Source organism: Phascolarctos cinereus, unplaced genomic scaffold (assembly GCF_003287225.1).
Source record: "Phascolarctos cinereus isolate Bilbo 61053 unplaced genomic scaffold, phaCin_HiC Scaffold_3;HRSCAF=262, whole genome shotgun sequence".
Lineage (NCBI taxonomy): Eukaryota > Metazoa > Chordata > Mammalia > Diprotodontia > Phascolarctidae > Phascolarctos > Phascolarctos cinereus.
In genome coordinates, this window is record NW_027555736.1 from 228,659,056 (window position 1) to 228,674,699 (window position 15,644).

The 15,644-nt window shown below is 40.2% G+C and overlaps 1 protein-coding gene across 2 annotated transcripts in view; it reads left to right on the top strand.

Annotated features, from left to right (window-relative positions):
- The window catches only part of ENTPD5 (ectonucleoside triphosphate diphosphohydrolase 5 (inactive)), a 43,950-nt gene extending 28,342 nt beyond the window's left edge, over positions 1–15,608 (top strand). For both annotated transcript variants that reach the window (XM_020986305.2, XM_078151478.1), the window contains exons 2-14: positions 164–388; positions 990–1,069; positions 2,508–2,651; positions 3,449–3,524; positions 3,798–3,833; positions 4,217–4,305; positions 4,643–4,722; positions 5,545–5,606; positions 6,759–6,860; positions 8,032–8,172; positions 8,403–8,459; positions 9,422–9,537; positions 10,830–15,608. In XM_020986305.2, coding sequence (XP_020841964.2) covers positions 178–388; positions 990–1,069; positions 2,508–2,651; positions 3,449–3,524; positions 3,798–3,833; positions 4,217–4,305; positions 4,643–4,722; positions 5,545–5,606; positions 6,759–6,860; positions 8,032–8,172; positions 8,403–8,459; positions 9,422–9,537; positions 10,830–10,916 — 1,281 coding nt within the window. In that variant the 5' untranslated portion in view covers positions 164–177 and the 3' untranslated portion in view covers positions 10,917–15,608. The remainder of the gene's footprint in view (positions 1–163; positions 389–989; positions 1,070–2,507; positions 2,652–3,448; positions 3,525–3,797; positions 3,834–4,216; positions 4,306–4,642; positions 4,723–5,544; positions 5,607–6,758; positions 6,861–8,031; positions 8,173–8,402; positions 8,460–9,421; positions 9,538–10,829) is intronic.
- The last annotated feature ends 36 nt before the right edge of the window (positions 15,609–15,644 follow it).

Below are 15,644 nucleotides of genomic sequence, written 5' to 3' on the forward strand. Positions count from 1 at the left end.
AGAAGCATAAGCTCTGCTCCTTCCTCCAGCCACACCTTGGGTACCAAAGGCAGGGCTTCTATTATGGGCTTGCTTTTTCTGCACAGCTATAAACAACAATGTGAACAGCTAACCATATATAGCTTTGTCCATACAATTTGCTGAAGGTCTCTTTTCCATCTAGATCTTGAAGAGAGAATGGCCGCGTCCCTGATTGCAACCTTTTCCATATTAGTTTCCTGTGTCTGCGGCAATATCTTCCACAGACACCAGACTTGGTTTGATGGTGTCTTCTTGTCCTCGATGTGTCCCATCAACGTAAGCACGAACACCATGTATGGTATCATGTTTGATGCAGGGAGCACTGGAACTCGAATTCACGTTTACACCTTTGTGCAGAAGATGCCAGGTGAGGTGTAGCTACTGTCTGCTGAAAGATTCTATCGATCTAGATTGCCAGGAATTTAAATTAGGGTGTGAGTGAGACTTAATTATATCTTATGGCTACTGCAGGATGATGTCTTCAGGGAATGTTTTGGATTATAGCCCTACATCTAGTGTTAATGTCATTGTGATATTCAGAGGATGAAAGCTGGACTACCTGAATCTGAAACATGTCCAGAAAGCCCAGTTATAATCTGGTGGTCCCTTCATTGGAGGTGTATTATACTCAAAGGTTCATAGTATCTACAAGGAAATGCTTTGTCTTAAAGCTTAAGGATATCTTTTGAGTAGTCACAGTATTACTGTACTACCACCCTTAGGGAAGTAGGTCATACTGCTACACTGAAATGCATGTCTACTGCTTAAAGATAGAAACAGAAGCTGGAGAAGCAATTCGAGGGAATAACAGGTTAGTCAGAGGCAGCAGTGGGTCAAGATGATTATAAGGGAGAGTCTCTGGAAATGGGTGGGAAGATGAGAATGAAAGGTGATCCAAAAACTGAACTGAAGGAGGCATTCATTTCTTTTAGGATCAACCATCTCTCACCCAATTTGTGTTTTTATAGACCATCTTCCAACATTGGAAGGGGAAATCTTTGAGTCGGTGAAGCCAGGGCTTTCTGCCTTTGCAGATCAACCGAAGCAGGTGAGGCCTTTTCCCCGGGATGTGTGCAGTCAGAATACTTTCCAGCTTTACAACCACCACTGCTGCTTTAACATTTCCTGCTATTCATTGATGAGATTGGGTCCCACATATACTTGGTTTTCATTTCTCAGTTAATCTGTTAGGATTTCCCCACTGCAAATTCCGTAGGATTTAGGCAGGGTTTACATGAGAGGGTAGGAAAAAAAAATTCTCTGGAAGTCAAAACTGTTTCCTATATTACTATTGCTTGATATATTAAGATCAAAGTCATTGATTTAATTTTAGTAGCTAAAAATAGATATGCTTATCAAAGACATAAAGGCATGTTTAAACATGGATTACCATGCAACCTAAAGTAAATGAAATTCAACCGAATCAACAAATGTTAGAGCTTGAGGAGCCCATGAAGACCAGTTCATCCAATCTTTCATTTTATGAATGAGGAAATTAAAGACCAGAGAAGTGAAACTGCTTACCCCCAGTCACTGCGCTGGTTAATGGTGGAGCCAGGGAGAGAATTCAGATCTGCTGACTGACTGCTCTCATCCAGTGTTGACTCATTGATCTGCCTGAACCATGGAAGGTAGGAAGGAGCCAGGAGGGAGAGGGGTTGCGAGAATGGAGAGGTTCACATTGGTTATATTTTAATCTCTGGAGGCAGGGACACACCAGTGTCATGGTCTGTACTGAGATCGAGTACAGCAAGGCAAGAGTCAAAGGTTTAGTAGCAGAAATAAGCACATCTAAGTAGCCTCCAAGTTCTATGTAAAGCAAAATCTGATATTAAAGATCTTTGAGTTTGGAGAAGTCATATCCCAGATGACACGCTTAGGGAAGAAGCACAGTTTGCATGGCTCAGTTGAAACACCACTGGACTCGGGTCCCCATTTCATCTCTACCACTCTTTTATCTCCATGACTTAACCTCTCTGGTCTGCAGGTTTCATAATCTGACCAGAATAGATTTATTTCTTAAGCCCCTCCCTTTGTGGTTCTAAGTAAGAGGAGGCTACTTTTTCTAGTTCACTGTTGTCAATAGAAGGTAGCCAGAGTCAGAGGAGGGTATTTGGGAACAATGTGTGGACCAGCAATGCTGAACTGGAGAAGGTGCCAGAAAATTAGGAGGTGTTGAAAGCCACCATGTCAGAAGTCATCTTAGCAGCAGAAAAACAGATTCATGTTGTTGCTAAGAATAACAAAAGTAATGATGATGATGGAGTTTGGTCAAAGTATAGCACCCTGGCAGAAGAGAGGAATTATTTGATTCTTTTTTTGTGTTCTCCCTCTCAAAATGGTCCCAGTTCTACATTTTGTTCTACTTCTTTAGCCTGTATTCTCAAACCAGAGCCATATTAGTGCCCCCACTCTAGTGCCTAGAGAAGAAGCCAATCCCAGCCAATGGATCTGTACCTTCTATTGACCAAGTTTCTCTTTTTCAGGGTGCTGAGACTGTTCGAAGACTCTTAGAAATAGCCAAAGAATCAGTCCCCCAGAGTCACTGGAAAAGGACCCCAGTGGTATTAAAAGCTACTGCAGGACTTCGGCTCCTGCCTGAACACAAAGCCCAGGCTCTGCTCTCGGAAGTAATTTCTGAAACCCTTTTTTCTTGAGCAATCGTTTTCCCTCCATGTTAATGTCTTCCTTATTGTTTTTCACTCCTTTAAAGTGAAGTTCTTGGGGCAGCTAGGTGTCGCAGTGGATAAAGCACCGACCCTGGGGTCAGGAGGACCTGAGTTCAAATCCGGCCTCAGACCAAACTCTTGACACTTACTAGCTGTGTGACCCTGGGCAAGTCACTTAACCCCAATTGCCAAAAAAAAAAAAAGTGCCGTTGTTGCTCTTTTTACAATACCTTTGCAAACAAACTTGACAATCTTTCCAATGTCCAATTCCATAATTGTTAATATTGCTTGATACTTCAGGAATCTTTAAATGTATTACTGTGAGCACTCACTCCTCCAGTGGTAAGATTGCAGTACCCCTATAAACTAATCAGTGATCTAGCAGGGGTGGGGAACCTGCAGCCTCGAGGCCCCATGTGGCTTTCTAGGTACTTGGGTGCAGCCTTTTCACTGAGTTCAAGTTTTACAGAACAAATCCTTTTATTCAGGGGATTTGTTCTGTGAAGTTTGGATTCAATCAAAGGGTCTCCAAACAGTACAGTGTGTCTCAGATTATAAAGAACCTTCATGAAATGGTCCTTTTTTTTTTCACTCAAGAAGATGGTATTTGTTTATCTAGCTCCTTCTGGGAGAATAAGTCTTATTAAATTCAGTACCTTGGAAAAAGGGAGGGGGTTGTTTTCTGAGCCTATCAATAATACACATGATATGGGAATTGGTTTAACTGGTTGAGGAAATCCAAATTTCTGTCCTCCTAGGTAAGGGAGATCTTCAAAAAATCACCTTTCCTGGTCCCAGAAGACAGTGTTAGCATCATGGATGGATCCTATGAAGGTGTGGAAAAGTGTGGGTGCATATTTTAGGAAAAGAGAGACATGGATAGAGAAAAGAATATAATTGGAAAGAAGCATGATAGAGTTTTAATAAAGGAAGAAATTAGTTAATTGGAAGAACTTGAAGGAAAAAGTGGACTATAGGGAAGGGGAAATTGGGGAGAGTGGGAGGTGAAATATGTGGTTAGGAAATTAAAATTGGCATAGAAAGGGCAATGATGGGGGAAGGGAGAAAAAATGTATTCTAGATTCTAATAATTTTGTTTTGTTTTAGGAATATTAGCCTGGGTTACTGTGAATTTTCTAACAGGTAAATAAGTTCCACAATTCACCTTAAGTTCCCCACCTTGGTTCCCACCAATCTTACAGAAAGTTAAAACTGTTTCCTTTGTCTCATCTGGATTTGCAGTTCACAGATATGTATCCTCCTTGGGTCAGTGATGGTTTTGGCAAGAAAACCTTTTTTCCCTATTACTACTTTCTGTCGCCATCATGCACAAATACAGATTATTTTTCCATCATTGCTTCCAAGATTCCATGTTTCCTTCTGAAATCAAGAGAGCAGGTTTTAGTATGAAGAAGAGAAAGTTCATTAGTTAATTAACTGTACTAGTAGTGGTCAGATAGAGAAGGATGCAGGCAGTTTTGGGGACCAGATAGGATTAGTTGTTCAGAGTATGCTGTTGTCTGCAGGTCAATTGCATGGTCAAAACCCGACGACCGTTGGGACTCTGGACTTGGGAGGGGCTTCCACCCAAATTACATTCCTGCCCCAATTTAAGGTGAGTAGTTTTTATTATGGCTCTTTATTATTATTACTGTTTACAGATTTGCTTTGGGACCAAGTAGGCAAAGGCCCATTCTTAGCAGCTTAGCTTTCAGGTATCCCTAAATCAGAAGAATGCGAGTCCCTGGAGGAACTGGTTGAGTTAGACCTAGCTACTGGGTGAGCTTGCCATAATCACTGTCCCTTTTCAGTACATTTAGCTGCCTCTGGTCCCTTCATCATAGAATGCATGGTTTTAGCCTGTTGCTGCCATCTGATTGGAGGGAGAGAGTTAGTGACCCTATTTAGTCAATATTGAACAATGATTTTTTTTTCATCTTTTTGATTTATAGAAAACCCTGGAACAAACCCCCAGTGACTATCTCACATCCTTTGAGATGTTCAACAGCACGTATGAGCTCTACACACATAGGTGAAGAAGGTGACAGGGTAGAATAGTTATATGTATCTCACATTTGTATAATGTCCTTAAATTTTCAAAATGTTTTATATCTGTTATTTCATTTGATCAGCTTCAAGAAACATGTCTGTGGGGTTTTTTCTTTCTTCATTCCCTCCTTGCCTAATGTATTGTGAGGTGTTTATCACAGCCTGTGAGTTGTAATTCAAGATGCTTCTTACCAAAGCCAGAAGGTCATAAGAGGATGACTGTTTCTTGTCCTCACGAATGCATAACACTTTGTTTATCTGGAAAGAAATAAAGTTCTTAGAGAATGAGCTCTTCAATATGTACAGCCCTGCAGTATGAGCTGGCCATCCATTAAAACATTCACCTTGGTTAAGAAACTATAATTAGAGTACGTAGTAAGGTAAGAGCTACAATGACAAAAAACTTCTGAGTGATAAATGAGATCTGAAGAATCATCATCATCATCATCATCATCTTCTGGCTGGCATATGAATGGGATTTTTTAAGAGAAAGAAAGAAAATAAAAGTTGTTGCTGCATATCGCTAAATAAGAATCATGCAGGAACTCTCATCCTATGTCACCATCACTGGCTAACTGTCCAAAGACTGACTGTCCAGAAATGATTAACTGGCCACAGAAACTGAACCTCTCTCTTTTTCCAAAAGGAAAGAGCCAGAAAATATGTTGAGAGGGAAGAAGTACCATCATTCTTTTTACTGTGTAGTTTTAGGGAAAACAGATAGTTCAAAGGAATTCGAGAGAGAGAGAGAGACAGGACAATACTGAGATGTAATTGGCAACTTTTGTTCTCATTTCTTTGGCAGTTACTTAGGATTTGGACTAAAAGCCGCTAGGCTCGCGACCCTGGGAGCCCTGGACACGGAAGGTTGGATTTGATCCCATTGCTGTGTTGGGGATGGTTAGAGTGATACACGTTTAACTTCCTTGAGATCCGCTCTCCCCTCTCTTGGCGGTCATCTGTCCCAAACGGACAGTGTAGGGTCGGCACTTGGAAGTGTGTGCAAAATACACTATATACTATTGCCCTGACTAATTAATACTGTTTCACTGTAGTCATTAATATAACCAAACCCAGTCATAATGTCTTAAAATCCTAGCTTAATATTGTTTAACTAATTGCCCAAGATAAAAATCAGATGAGTGGTGAATATACAACATGGCTTTGCTTAATACCACGGTTTGATGGAAATAATGAACAACAATAGGTGGGGTTTTATTACCTGCACATAGTGAAACTAGGGGTTGTTTCGGAATGGAAAACAATCATAAATACGGGTAGGAAGAGCTGGGAGAATGAGTGGTGCTTTCTATCTGGGATCCAACAAGGGTTTTAGAAGGGAAAGAATAAGCATTTGTATAGCACCTGCTGTGTGCCAGACAGTTTCCGTGCTTTACAATTATCAGCCCATTTGATCCTCACAACAATCCCACGTGAGGTAGGTGCTGTTATTATCTCCGTTTTGTAGCTGAAGAAACAGAGGGAGATACAGGTTAAGTGACTAACTCACGGTTACATTGTTGTTTGTCCTTTGCCCTCCAAGAAGCCCAAAATGACATCATGATGTTGAGATCAGTGTACAGTGTGTCCAGCTGTGGCTGATCAGACCATCACAAGCTCGGAAGGCTCTACCACAGGCTGGACACAAATAGTAAAATGTTACGGGTGATGCCGTTAGACTCTGGCATAAATTAGATTTACGTGAAGCAGAGTTGCATGAAATCATCAGCTCCAGGGCCACAAAGTTAATAAGTATCTGAGGCCAGATTTGAACTTAGATCTTCCTGCTTACACCCCCTGTATTCTACCCACTGCACCACCAGCTGCCATAGTCCTTTATTCATTGAACTGAGAAATGCTTAGTTCCCTTAGAGAGGCCTGAAGGACTCAGCCATCCTAAATCTGATTCTCTTGAAATAGGAATTATCTTGCAACCATTTTTTGTTAAATGTAATGGCCACTCATCCTCCCACCTTTTCCTGTACTGCCTCACTCCTGACTCCTTTGGTTCCCTTTTAGCCGTTGACGGACAGACATTCCGAAGTTCCTGTCTACCCAAGTGGTTGGAGGCAGAATGGGATTTTGGGGGAGTGAAATATCACTATGGTGGAAGAAAGGAAGGTGAGCATGGTTTTTGTGTTAGGCTGAAATGACATTTATTCCAGAAGCCCTCCAGGACTTATATTTGTCTTTCCTATAAGAACCAATCTCCTGTCCCAAAGAGGGAAGTGTCAAACTGCAGGACCTCACTCTACACATAGCTTGGTGTCTCTCTTGGTGTGCCTACCTGCAGCCTCGGTGAATAAAGGTATTGCCATCATGTGGCCCATTCTATTTCTAGGGCCAAGTGTTGTATATCTCCCAAGTATAGTGTCATTGTAAGGTCTCTGGGACTCAGCAGAGTGAAACCTTACTTGTTACCTCTTGAGGCAGTCATTGCTGAACTACATAAATTGTGGTCACATGTCAGATTTAAAGTGTAGGAAGGATGATTCATATTAAGTGTTTTCTTAGAGCAGGGCCTTAGAGTTAATTGAATACCTGGAACAAGCAACAGTCAAGTCCTTGGATTTGTCAAAGAAGATTTACATATGTTCTAGTTTTAAGGGTGACAAAATTCACTGGAGAAGTACTCTTGAGTACTTAAGCATAAATACTATGAAATATGGTTCTAGAGACAGCAGCTTGAATTCAGTTGTGTCTGTTCCACAGTTCTGGATTATAGAACAAGGATGTACCATAATGAACCTTTCTTTGGAAGGCAGCTACAAAATCCCCTTGTGCCCTCTTACCTTACACTCTGCTGTGACAAAATGGGACTATTTACTGTTCTCCCAAACAGAGCCCACACTTTACTGCCTCTATGTCTTTGCTATTACCTTTCACCTTGGCATTTCTTCCCCCTAATTAGCCCCTACAGCCAAGTTCAAATGCTACCATGTTCTGGAAGCCTTTCCTGATTCCTCCTCCATCATACCTGTCTTAAAGTACTTTCCTATTCTGCCTTGTAGTTTTTCACATATGCCTCTTCCTCCTTACTGGATTATGAGCCCCTGGAGAGCAGGAACTGCCGTACTCATCTTTTTATCTTCTAAACCTCCAAGCACAGTGCCTTGTACACAGACATTGAATAGACCAATGGATGTTGAATTGGTCTTTGGCTGTCGGTCCTCTTTGCTCTCATTCTCCACCTTCCTTCTGCTTCCTCCCCATCAGCTTCTGCACATCTCTTTACACTAATGTCCTTTGTTCATCTCTCTAAACTTACTTCTTTGTATCTTTATCCTGGCAGGGGAGACAGGGTTTGAGGCCTGCTATTCTGAAGTGCTTCGGGTGGTTCGAGGAAAACTTCACCAGCCAGATGAGATCCGCAGAAGCTCCTTTTATGCCTTTTCTTATTATTATGATAGAGCTGCTGACACAGACATGATTGGTAAGTCCACTCAAAATATCAGCCCTGAGAGAAAATTATGGGGAGGCAAAGAGAAAGAGAGAGAAATTCTGCCCAGTGCTTTTGTCCAGATATGCATGTTTCATTTTTCTCATGCTGATCACTCGATTAAACATGGGAGCATGATCTGAAGAACTTCAGGCGCCTCACAGAAGCCTACACCTATTATATGAAGTCCCTTTGTTCTCAATTACGTTTCTCTTCCATTTCAGATTATGAAAAGGGAGGCGTCTTAAAAGTGAAAGACTTTGAAAAAAAAGCCAGGGAAGGTAAGTGTCATCATAAGACACCTTAAACCTTTGAGAAAAGACAAACCTAGTTCCTAAATATTACAGAGCATTTCAGCTCTTTTTTCTCCAGAAGACTGATTTCCTCTTTGTATATGAGTTTTTTCAAAGGCTTATGAGACGTTTATAAGCTGCAAGGAAATCTGGCGCAGAAGAAAAACATGTTTAGTTATCTGTGCTGCCTTGAGCAAATTACTTAACCTCCTTCCTTCATCTGTGGCAGGGAAGGGACTGAGCTGCATGATCGATGAGGTCCGTCCTAGCTCTAAAATGTTGGACCTACAATATATTTTTTAAAAAACCCTTAATACTTCTTGTGAGGAATGTCAGTGTGGTTATTAAGCACCACCAAGATTGATACTAAACATAGAACTTGTTACACCAGGATCCTTCTTAACAGCTAAAAATATCCATGCTCTTTTCAAATGGTTCCAAAATAGAACCATTAAGAAGTTGCCTGGTTGTTTCCTCCAGCAGCCAGCCAGCATTCGTAACAAACGAGGAACTTAGAACTCAGTCTCCAGAATGCATCATTCAGGGGGTATTTAGCAATCGACCTAGGATCCGTAGTGGATAGGATGTAGTTGTGTGATTAACAGCAGGTAGCCCTGGTTCACTGAGATGTCACAGGTTTACTCAGGCAATCAGGAGAGAATTCTAGCTGAGCAGGAAGAGACTCTAGCTTCAGTGCATTTTTATTTTATATGTGAGGAGGAAGGGGAAAGGGGAAAGATTAGGGGAGGGAGGTGACCCTCTGAATGCAGGTTTTATGGAATATGTAGAACTCCCATCTTTGCTTTAATTTCAAGTGAAGCATTAAGAAGTTTAATTGAGTGCTTTTTTAAATGCAATAAAATGTACCCTTGCAGTGTTAGAAGAGAACTTAAATTTCCTATTATTAACTGGTCCAGTAATAATATTAATAGCTGCCTTTTTCTTGCTAGTGTGTGATAACTTAGAAAACTTTACCTCGGGCAGTCCATTCCTGTGTATGGATCTCAGTTACATAACAGCCTTATTAAAGGATGGCTTTGGGTTCATGGACGGTACTATCTTACAGGTGAGAGACACAATCAATAAACCCAGCATGTTCCCCAGACCAGCTCTAGTTTCTTTTGGGTAGTGATGGTGAAAGACTAACAGAGAGAAGTGGGGAGCCAAAAACCTTTCTGGTAGTCAGAGCTGGCCATAGATAAACTGTGCAGCAGGCTAAAGGCTGTCTTCCGTGTTCTTAGTCTCCCTTTGCCCCCCCCCTTTCCCTCCCATGAGTGCCCTGTCCCCAACTGCCAACTCACTAATAGTGCCATATCTATCATGGCATGGAATAAAGTAATATAATCATTCATACTAAAGTGCTAGTAACATAGTGTGTTTCCCTTTAAGGAATTAGTTGCATTTGATATGCTTGACCCAAGAAATTTAAGACTTAAATTAACCTAAATTCTTTAATGCTGAAATTTCAGGCATCTGTAAGGATATTTTGGGGGAGGGATCCCCTCCTGGACTCTTTAAATCATGTCATATAAGTATCAACAAGAACATATGACCGGTGCTCCAGTAGTAATGTCATGATGAGCACTAGCATTTGAGCCCAACTACACATACATCAGATCTTTCCACTTTGACCCTTGACTGTCTCCATAAAGATAGAGACAGCTATGGCATAGTAGAGTTAGAAAACCCAGGTCTGAGTTCCAATGACTAACTTTTCAGCAACAGCATCTGAGGAAGATCATCTACGAAGGGGTTTAAATTTGCAGCATTATAGGAAGTACCTATACTGACGAAATAACAGACTTTAAACTATTGAACTATTAATAACTAATATGTTAATTATGTTCAAATGTAAAAACATAGTATTAACATTAATGGATCATTAATATAAGAACTTTACCCATTCCTACCTGTGCTAGGATCCATTTTACTTGACAAATTATACTGTGGGCAGAATTTAGACTGAATACAGAAAAGTATAAATCCAAGCCAATTGTAGATAATCCCATTACAGGATGACTGGAGGGGCTGGTTGGTTTTAGGACCTCTCTGGAGTTTCAGGGCTATTCCAGGTTTGCCTTTTATGGATTCCAAACAGAACCACAGCCCTGCCTTTACTAAGAAGTGAATCCAAACCCTAGGACAGCCTCAGAATTGACATCTCTATGTCCCTAGGACAGCCTCAGAAACAAAGCAGCTTCTAAGGGTAGAGAGATAGTGGCCATGTGCTTTGGCTTTCAGCATATTATAATTCAGCTGGATTTCATTAGCTGAGAATTAGCACTTTACTTAAATGTTAAATTTACCAATTGAAAATGGGGGACAAATGCTTGGATTTTTTTTTCTTCTTTCCCATAGCTCACAAAGAAAGTGAATAACATAGAGACTGGCTGGGCCCTGGGTGCTACCTTTCATCTACTGCAGTCTCTAGACCTTTTCCACTGAGGCCCAAGTACTTCCTCCAGGGACTACAAATGCCAATCAGTGACCTTTCCAGAATGAGGAGTGATGACCCACTCACTGAATGAGTCTAGAATACCATGGACCAAAGCTAAGCAACCAGCTCCATAAGAAGCTAGAGAAATTAGTAGATGGGATTTGACCTAGATCCTTATGATTTCTGTTTAATTAATTATACACATTTAATGTGAGCTGTCACCTGACCTTTCTGAATGTTTGGAGCCAGTACCAGAGTCTTAAGCATTTGAGCCTCTTTCTGTGTTGTGAAAAGCCGCATCAGCCAAAAAGGGTAGATCAGGAATTTTACCCTTGGGTTGGGATTCCAGGAACAAACTCTACAAGTCAACTCTGCAGCCCCAACAGTCTTCAGAGTCAACTTCTGGCCAACCGTGTGGGACCAAAGAAAACTGAAAGAAAAACCAACCTTTGGAATTCTCATCTTTTTGGAAAAGCTCCAGTTTTTCTGTACGTTAAAATGATTTATTTGTAATCCGATAACACATTCAATAACAATTGGGGTGTTTTTTGTTTATTTTTGCCTGAGGGGGGTAGGTGTGGAACCTTAGGCCTTTTAAAAAAAAACAAACTTGTTACCAATGAATGGCTTCGTATCTGAAATCATGTACAGTGCTGCCCATTATAACTCTGGTCAGTAACCTCCATCCAACCAGAGCGCCTTGGGCTGGCCGTTTTAAATCTTAGTGAGGAAAATGGGGAGTTCCTGTGATAAAAGTCTCATGGGCAATCTCATGATTTTCACCAATATGTGCAAAGTGCAATATTTAGGAACACAGAAATTGTCTTCCTTCTGGCTGAGCCTATCCACCTGATTATTCATGGATGTTGATTGTTCATTCCTAAGAAAAACTTGGCAGTACACCAAGTTCTTTTGTCTCATCCCATCTTTTAAGCTGGGGTACTTTCTAATGGGTCTATTTGGTCCATCCAACCTATATTTTTTTTGCCAACGGCAGTCTTGAGGGGCATGCTTTCAGACATTATTGTCTTCCTTAAAGTCCATCTTAAAGACCAGGGATGCTCCAGTTTCTCTTAGTAGGCATTTATGGCTCTTATGAGGCACACGTTGGAGCAAATCTTTTTAAAAACATGCATTTTCTGTTTGGGGTAGCTGATGTCTCATAGTCTCTACTGTCTCAGCTCTAAAATTCCATGATTCTATATGTTTGTCACCTAAACTTAACTCGCAAAAGTTTTAAAAGACAGCACTCTATCCTAGCATTTCCACATATGGTGAACAAGCTTGTGTGCTCACCTCTCCACAGCATTTCATATTTTTATTGATTTTAATCATGTCTTCTCTCAGTCTTTTCCCAGTCTTTTAGTCTTTCATGTGCCAGTTATTTTGGTCACCACTCTCTGGTTCTTCTACAGTTTTATAAGATCTTTGTTGAGGTGGCAGCCAGAACTGCCTATAGCGTTACCAGGGTGGACGTCCTATAGTTCTAATGGAAGGATAGGACAAAAAGTCTGTTGCTTTATTTTCAGTACCTTTTTTAATGATGCTCAACATTGTTTGCCTTGTTGGCTACAGCAGCACCTTGGGGTGGGCATTCTCAGAAAGCAATCTTTATGGTCTCCCAAGTCATCACAGCCCACTTATGGGTAGTAATCCAATCACTAAGACCTCTTAATTTTTTGTATGTTTGAACTGTTTATCCAAAAGTGCATTACCTTATACTTGTCCCATTAAACCCTATCACCTACATCTCTGTCCACTAATGTCTTCATGTATATTAATAGCTAACTTTTTAAGGTTTGCAAACTGCTTCCCATGTAGCTTACCTTCTGCAAACTTAAGAGATTACACTATGTACTTCTCTGAATCATTTATAAAGATGCCAAAACTGACACCATCACCCTCCCCTGCCACGCCTCCCCCCATTTCTCCATTTAGAAAAGTGCCCATTTTCTCTCTCTAATCCAATTTTCAAGTCAGAAAATCACTCCCAAATCCTAGAATGATTCATTTACTTTAGTAGCTTTTGGCATGGAACTTTGTCTAAGTCTTTTTGAAAGATGACTCAAATCCACTGGTACTCGATGTATCTTTAAGGGGAGTTTTGTTGTTCAGTCACTCACGTCTAACTCTTCATGACCTTGTGGACTGTTCTCTTTATGAGGTTTTCTTGGCAAAGATACTGGAGTGGTTTATCCTTTCTTTCTCCAGTGGATAAAGGTAATCAGGGGTAAAGTGACTTGCCCAAGGTTATACAGCTAGCACATGTCTGAGGCTGGATTTGAACTCAGTTCTTGACTCCAAGCCCAGCACTCTATCCACTGGGCCAACTAGGTGCCATTGATGGAGATAAGTAAACAAATGAAGGGGAACCCATGGATGCAATCTGTTAATCAGATTTAGCATGACTTCTTTCTGCAGAAACCAAGTTGCCTTTCACCTCAATTCATTCTCTTTAGTGATCCATCTAATAGTCTACACATTTGCCCAGGGTAGAAGTGAGACTCACTGGTCTTCCTTATGTTCTCTCTAGCGTCCTAATGAAAAGAGGTCGCACTTTTAATCATCCAATACAATGGCAGAAGTCATCTGTAACAACAGATTGTACATTTTGGCCAACAATTCCATGTTCATTCTTGAGTTTTCAAAATTCAGAATGATGCCACCAGATCCTAATGCTTCATACCTACATTGATTTTGTCATTCTTTTTCTTTTTTAGGCAATTGGGATTAAGTGACTTGCCCCAGGGTCACACAACTAGTTAAGTGTCAAGTGTTTGGTCTGAGGCCAGATTTGAACTCAGGTCCTCCTGGCTCCAGGGTTGGTGCTCTATCCACTGCGCCACCTAGCTGCCCGATTTTGTCATTCTTAGAACATGCTGAGCTATGGAATCTAGTACTTCAACCTATTCATTTCAGAGGGCAATTTAGGAGTAGTAATTTTCCTGCTAACCTCAAAAAATTCAGTCTTTCATCCATCCTCATTCAGTAAGCATTTATCATACACCTACTGTGTACTGCTGTTGTAATGTATCAAGAAAGGTGCTAAGGGAGATATAAAGGTAACACAGTCTCTGCCCTTAAGGAGCTTATATATAGTAGGGGTGATAAGATTATATTAAAATAAATAACGCAAATTAGAACATAATGAGCTTAGTGTGGAGATGAAAGAATCTTTTTTTTCATTCATTTAAGCCCAAAGTCATTAAAAGAGTCCCACTGATTCTTTAGCTGCTTTTTTCCATTGATATAGTTAAACAATCCCTTTTTTATTGGTTTTAGAGCTCTTGCAAAACTGTTCCCCAATCTCTTTTCTGGACCACCTAGTTTTCTGATTATACCAACTTTGTAGGTGGTCCATTTTCACACTGGCTCTTCCCTTAAAAAAAAAAGCCATTTTTGCTTGCAACAACTCTCTCCTGGTTAATTTTGACCTTGGCACATTTTACTTAGCCCTCCTATAGTTTATTAGGCATATGGTTCTGTTGCATGCATTACTAAAACACAACTAAAGCACCACTTTTCCAGGAATTCATTCTTTTCTGTATCTCTCATAATGGGCTTTTGGATACAAGTAAATTGGTTTCTTATCAGGACGTAGACCAAAGATTTGAATTTAAATCCAATGAAAGGCTTCCCTATGAGATTGTTTTTAATGTTTCATTGTTCTTTCTTCAAAGGCTAAGCTCATCCACTTAGTTTTTCCCAGATATTGGTCATTTCAAAGAAAAATTTAGCAATGGCCAACATACCTTTCTCTTTTCTCTTAAAATCTTTTAATCAGACTTTTTACTATAACATGCAAGATGACTTGGAGAGACAAAAATGTAGTACTCTCAAAATCTGAAGTGATATGGCAACTTAATCCTTGGACTCTAGAGTCTTAGATACTGTCGTTAGGTTTTAAAGTGATTACCTGAGTCTCTGTCACCATCTTTGTTCCAGTCCTTAAATTAACCATTTAAGTGTCTTCAATCTACTAAAGGGTTAGTAGAAAAATTTTCTAATTCTAGGGAATTAGGGATACTAATTGGGTCTTGCTTTGAATAGCACCCCCTAGGAAAAAAGAGAACCACAAGGCTTTTATCAGTTGCCTCCATATAAATTCCTCAGTGATTTTAACCCTTGACTTGGGATCTAAACCAGGGTGAAAGTAGTTACCTGGGCCTAGGGCTACAAAAAATGCATTTTTTTCATTCTTGCTATTCTCAGAGTTTAATCTCAGGAGTTTTGGACTATAATAGTTGGACATGAGATGCTGAGGGAGTGTTGTATGTCAACATGTGTGTAACTTTTGCTGCTAATTTCCTTTTGACCTCGTTTCAGAGGTCCTCAAACCTGTGCAATGGGATTATTTGTTGTTTTGATGTGGTTTCCCAGAGAGGAAACCATAAATAAAGCTGTAATTTGATGTGAGGTGATAAACAACATTAACAAGAATTGGCTTTCTCTCTAGAAAGTTCAGCGCAACCATAGCAAAATTTAAAGTAATTTATAATTTAAATGTTAATTTTCAAATTCCTAACTTTATTAAAAATGTCAACTGGATATATGTAGTTCTCAACTCAAGCTGAAACATGGTTTGAAAAACAGAAATACTGCCCTTAGCTAATGGTTATCAGGAAAAAAAAAGTTACTTGGGCAGCACTCTGGTATCTGTTTTAATAATAAAAGGCTGTTTTCCACCAGTCTTCATTTGATTTTGATGTCTTTCTCTTCTTCTATAATGCATCTTG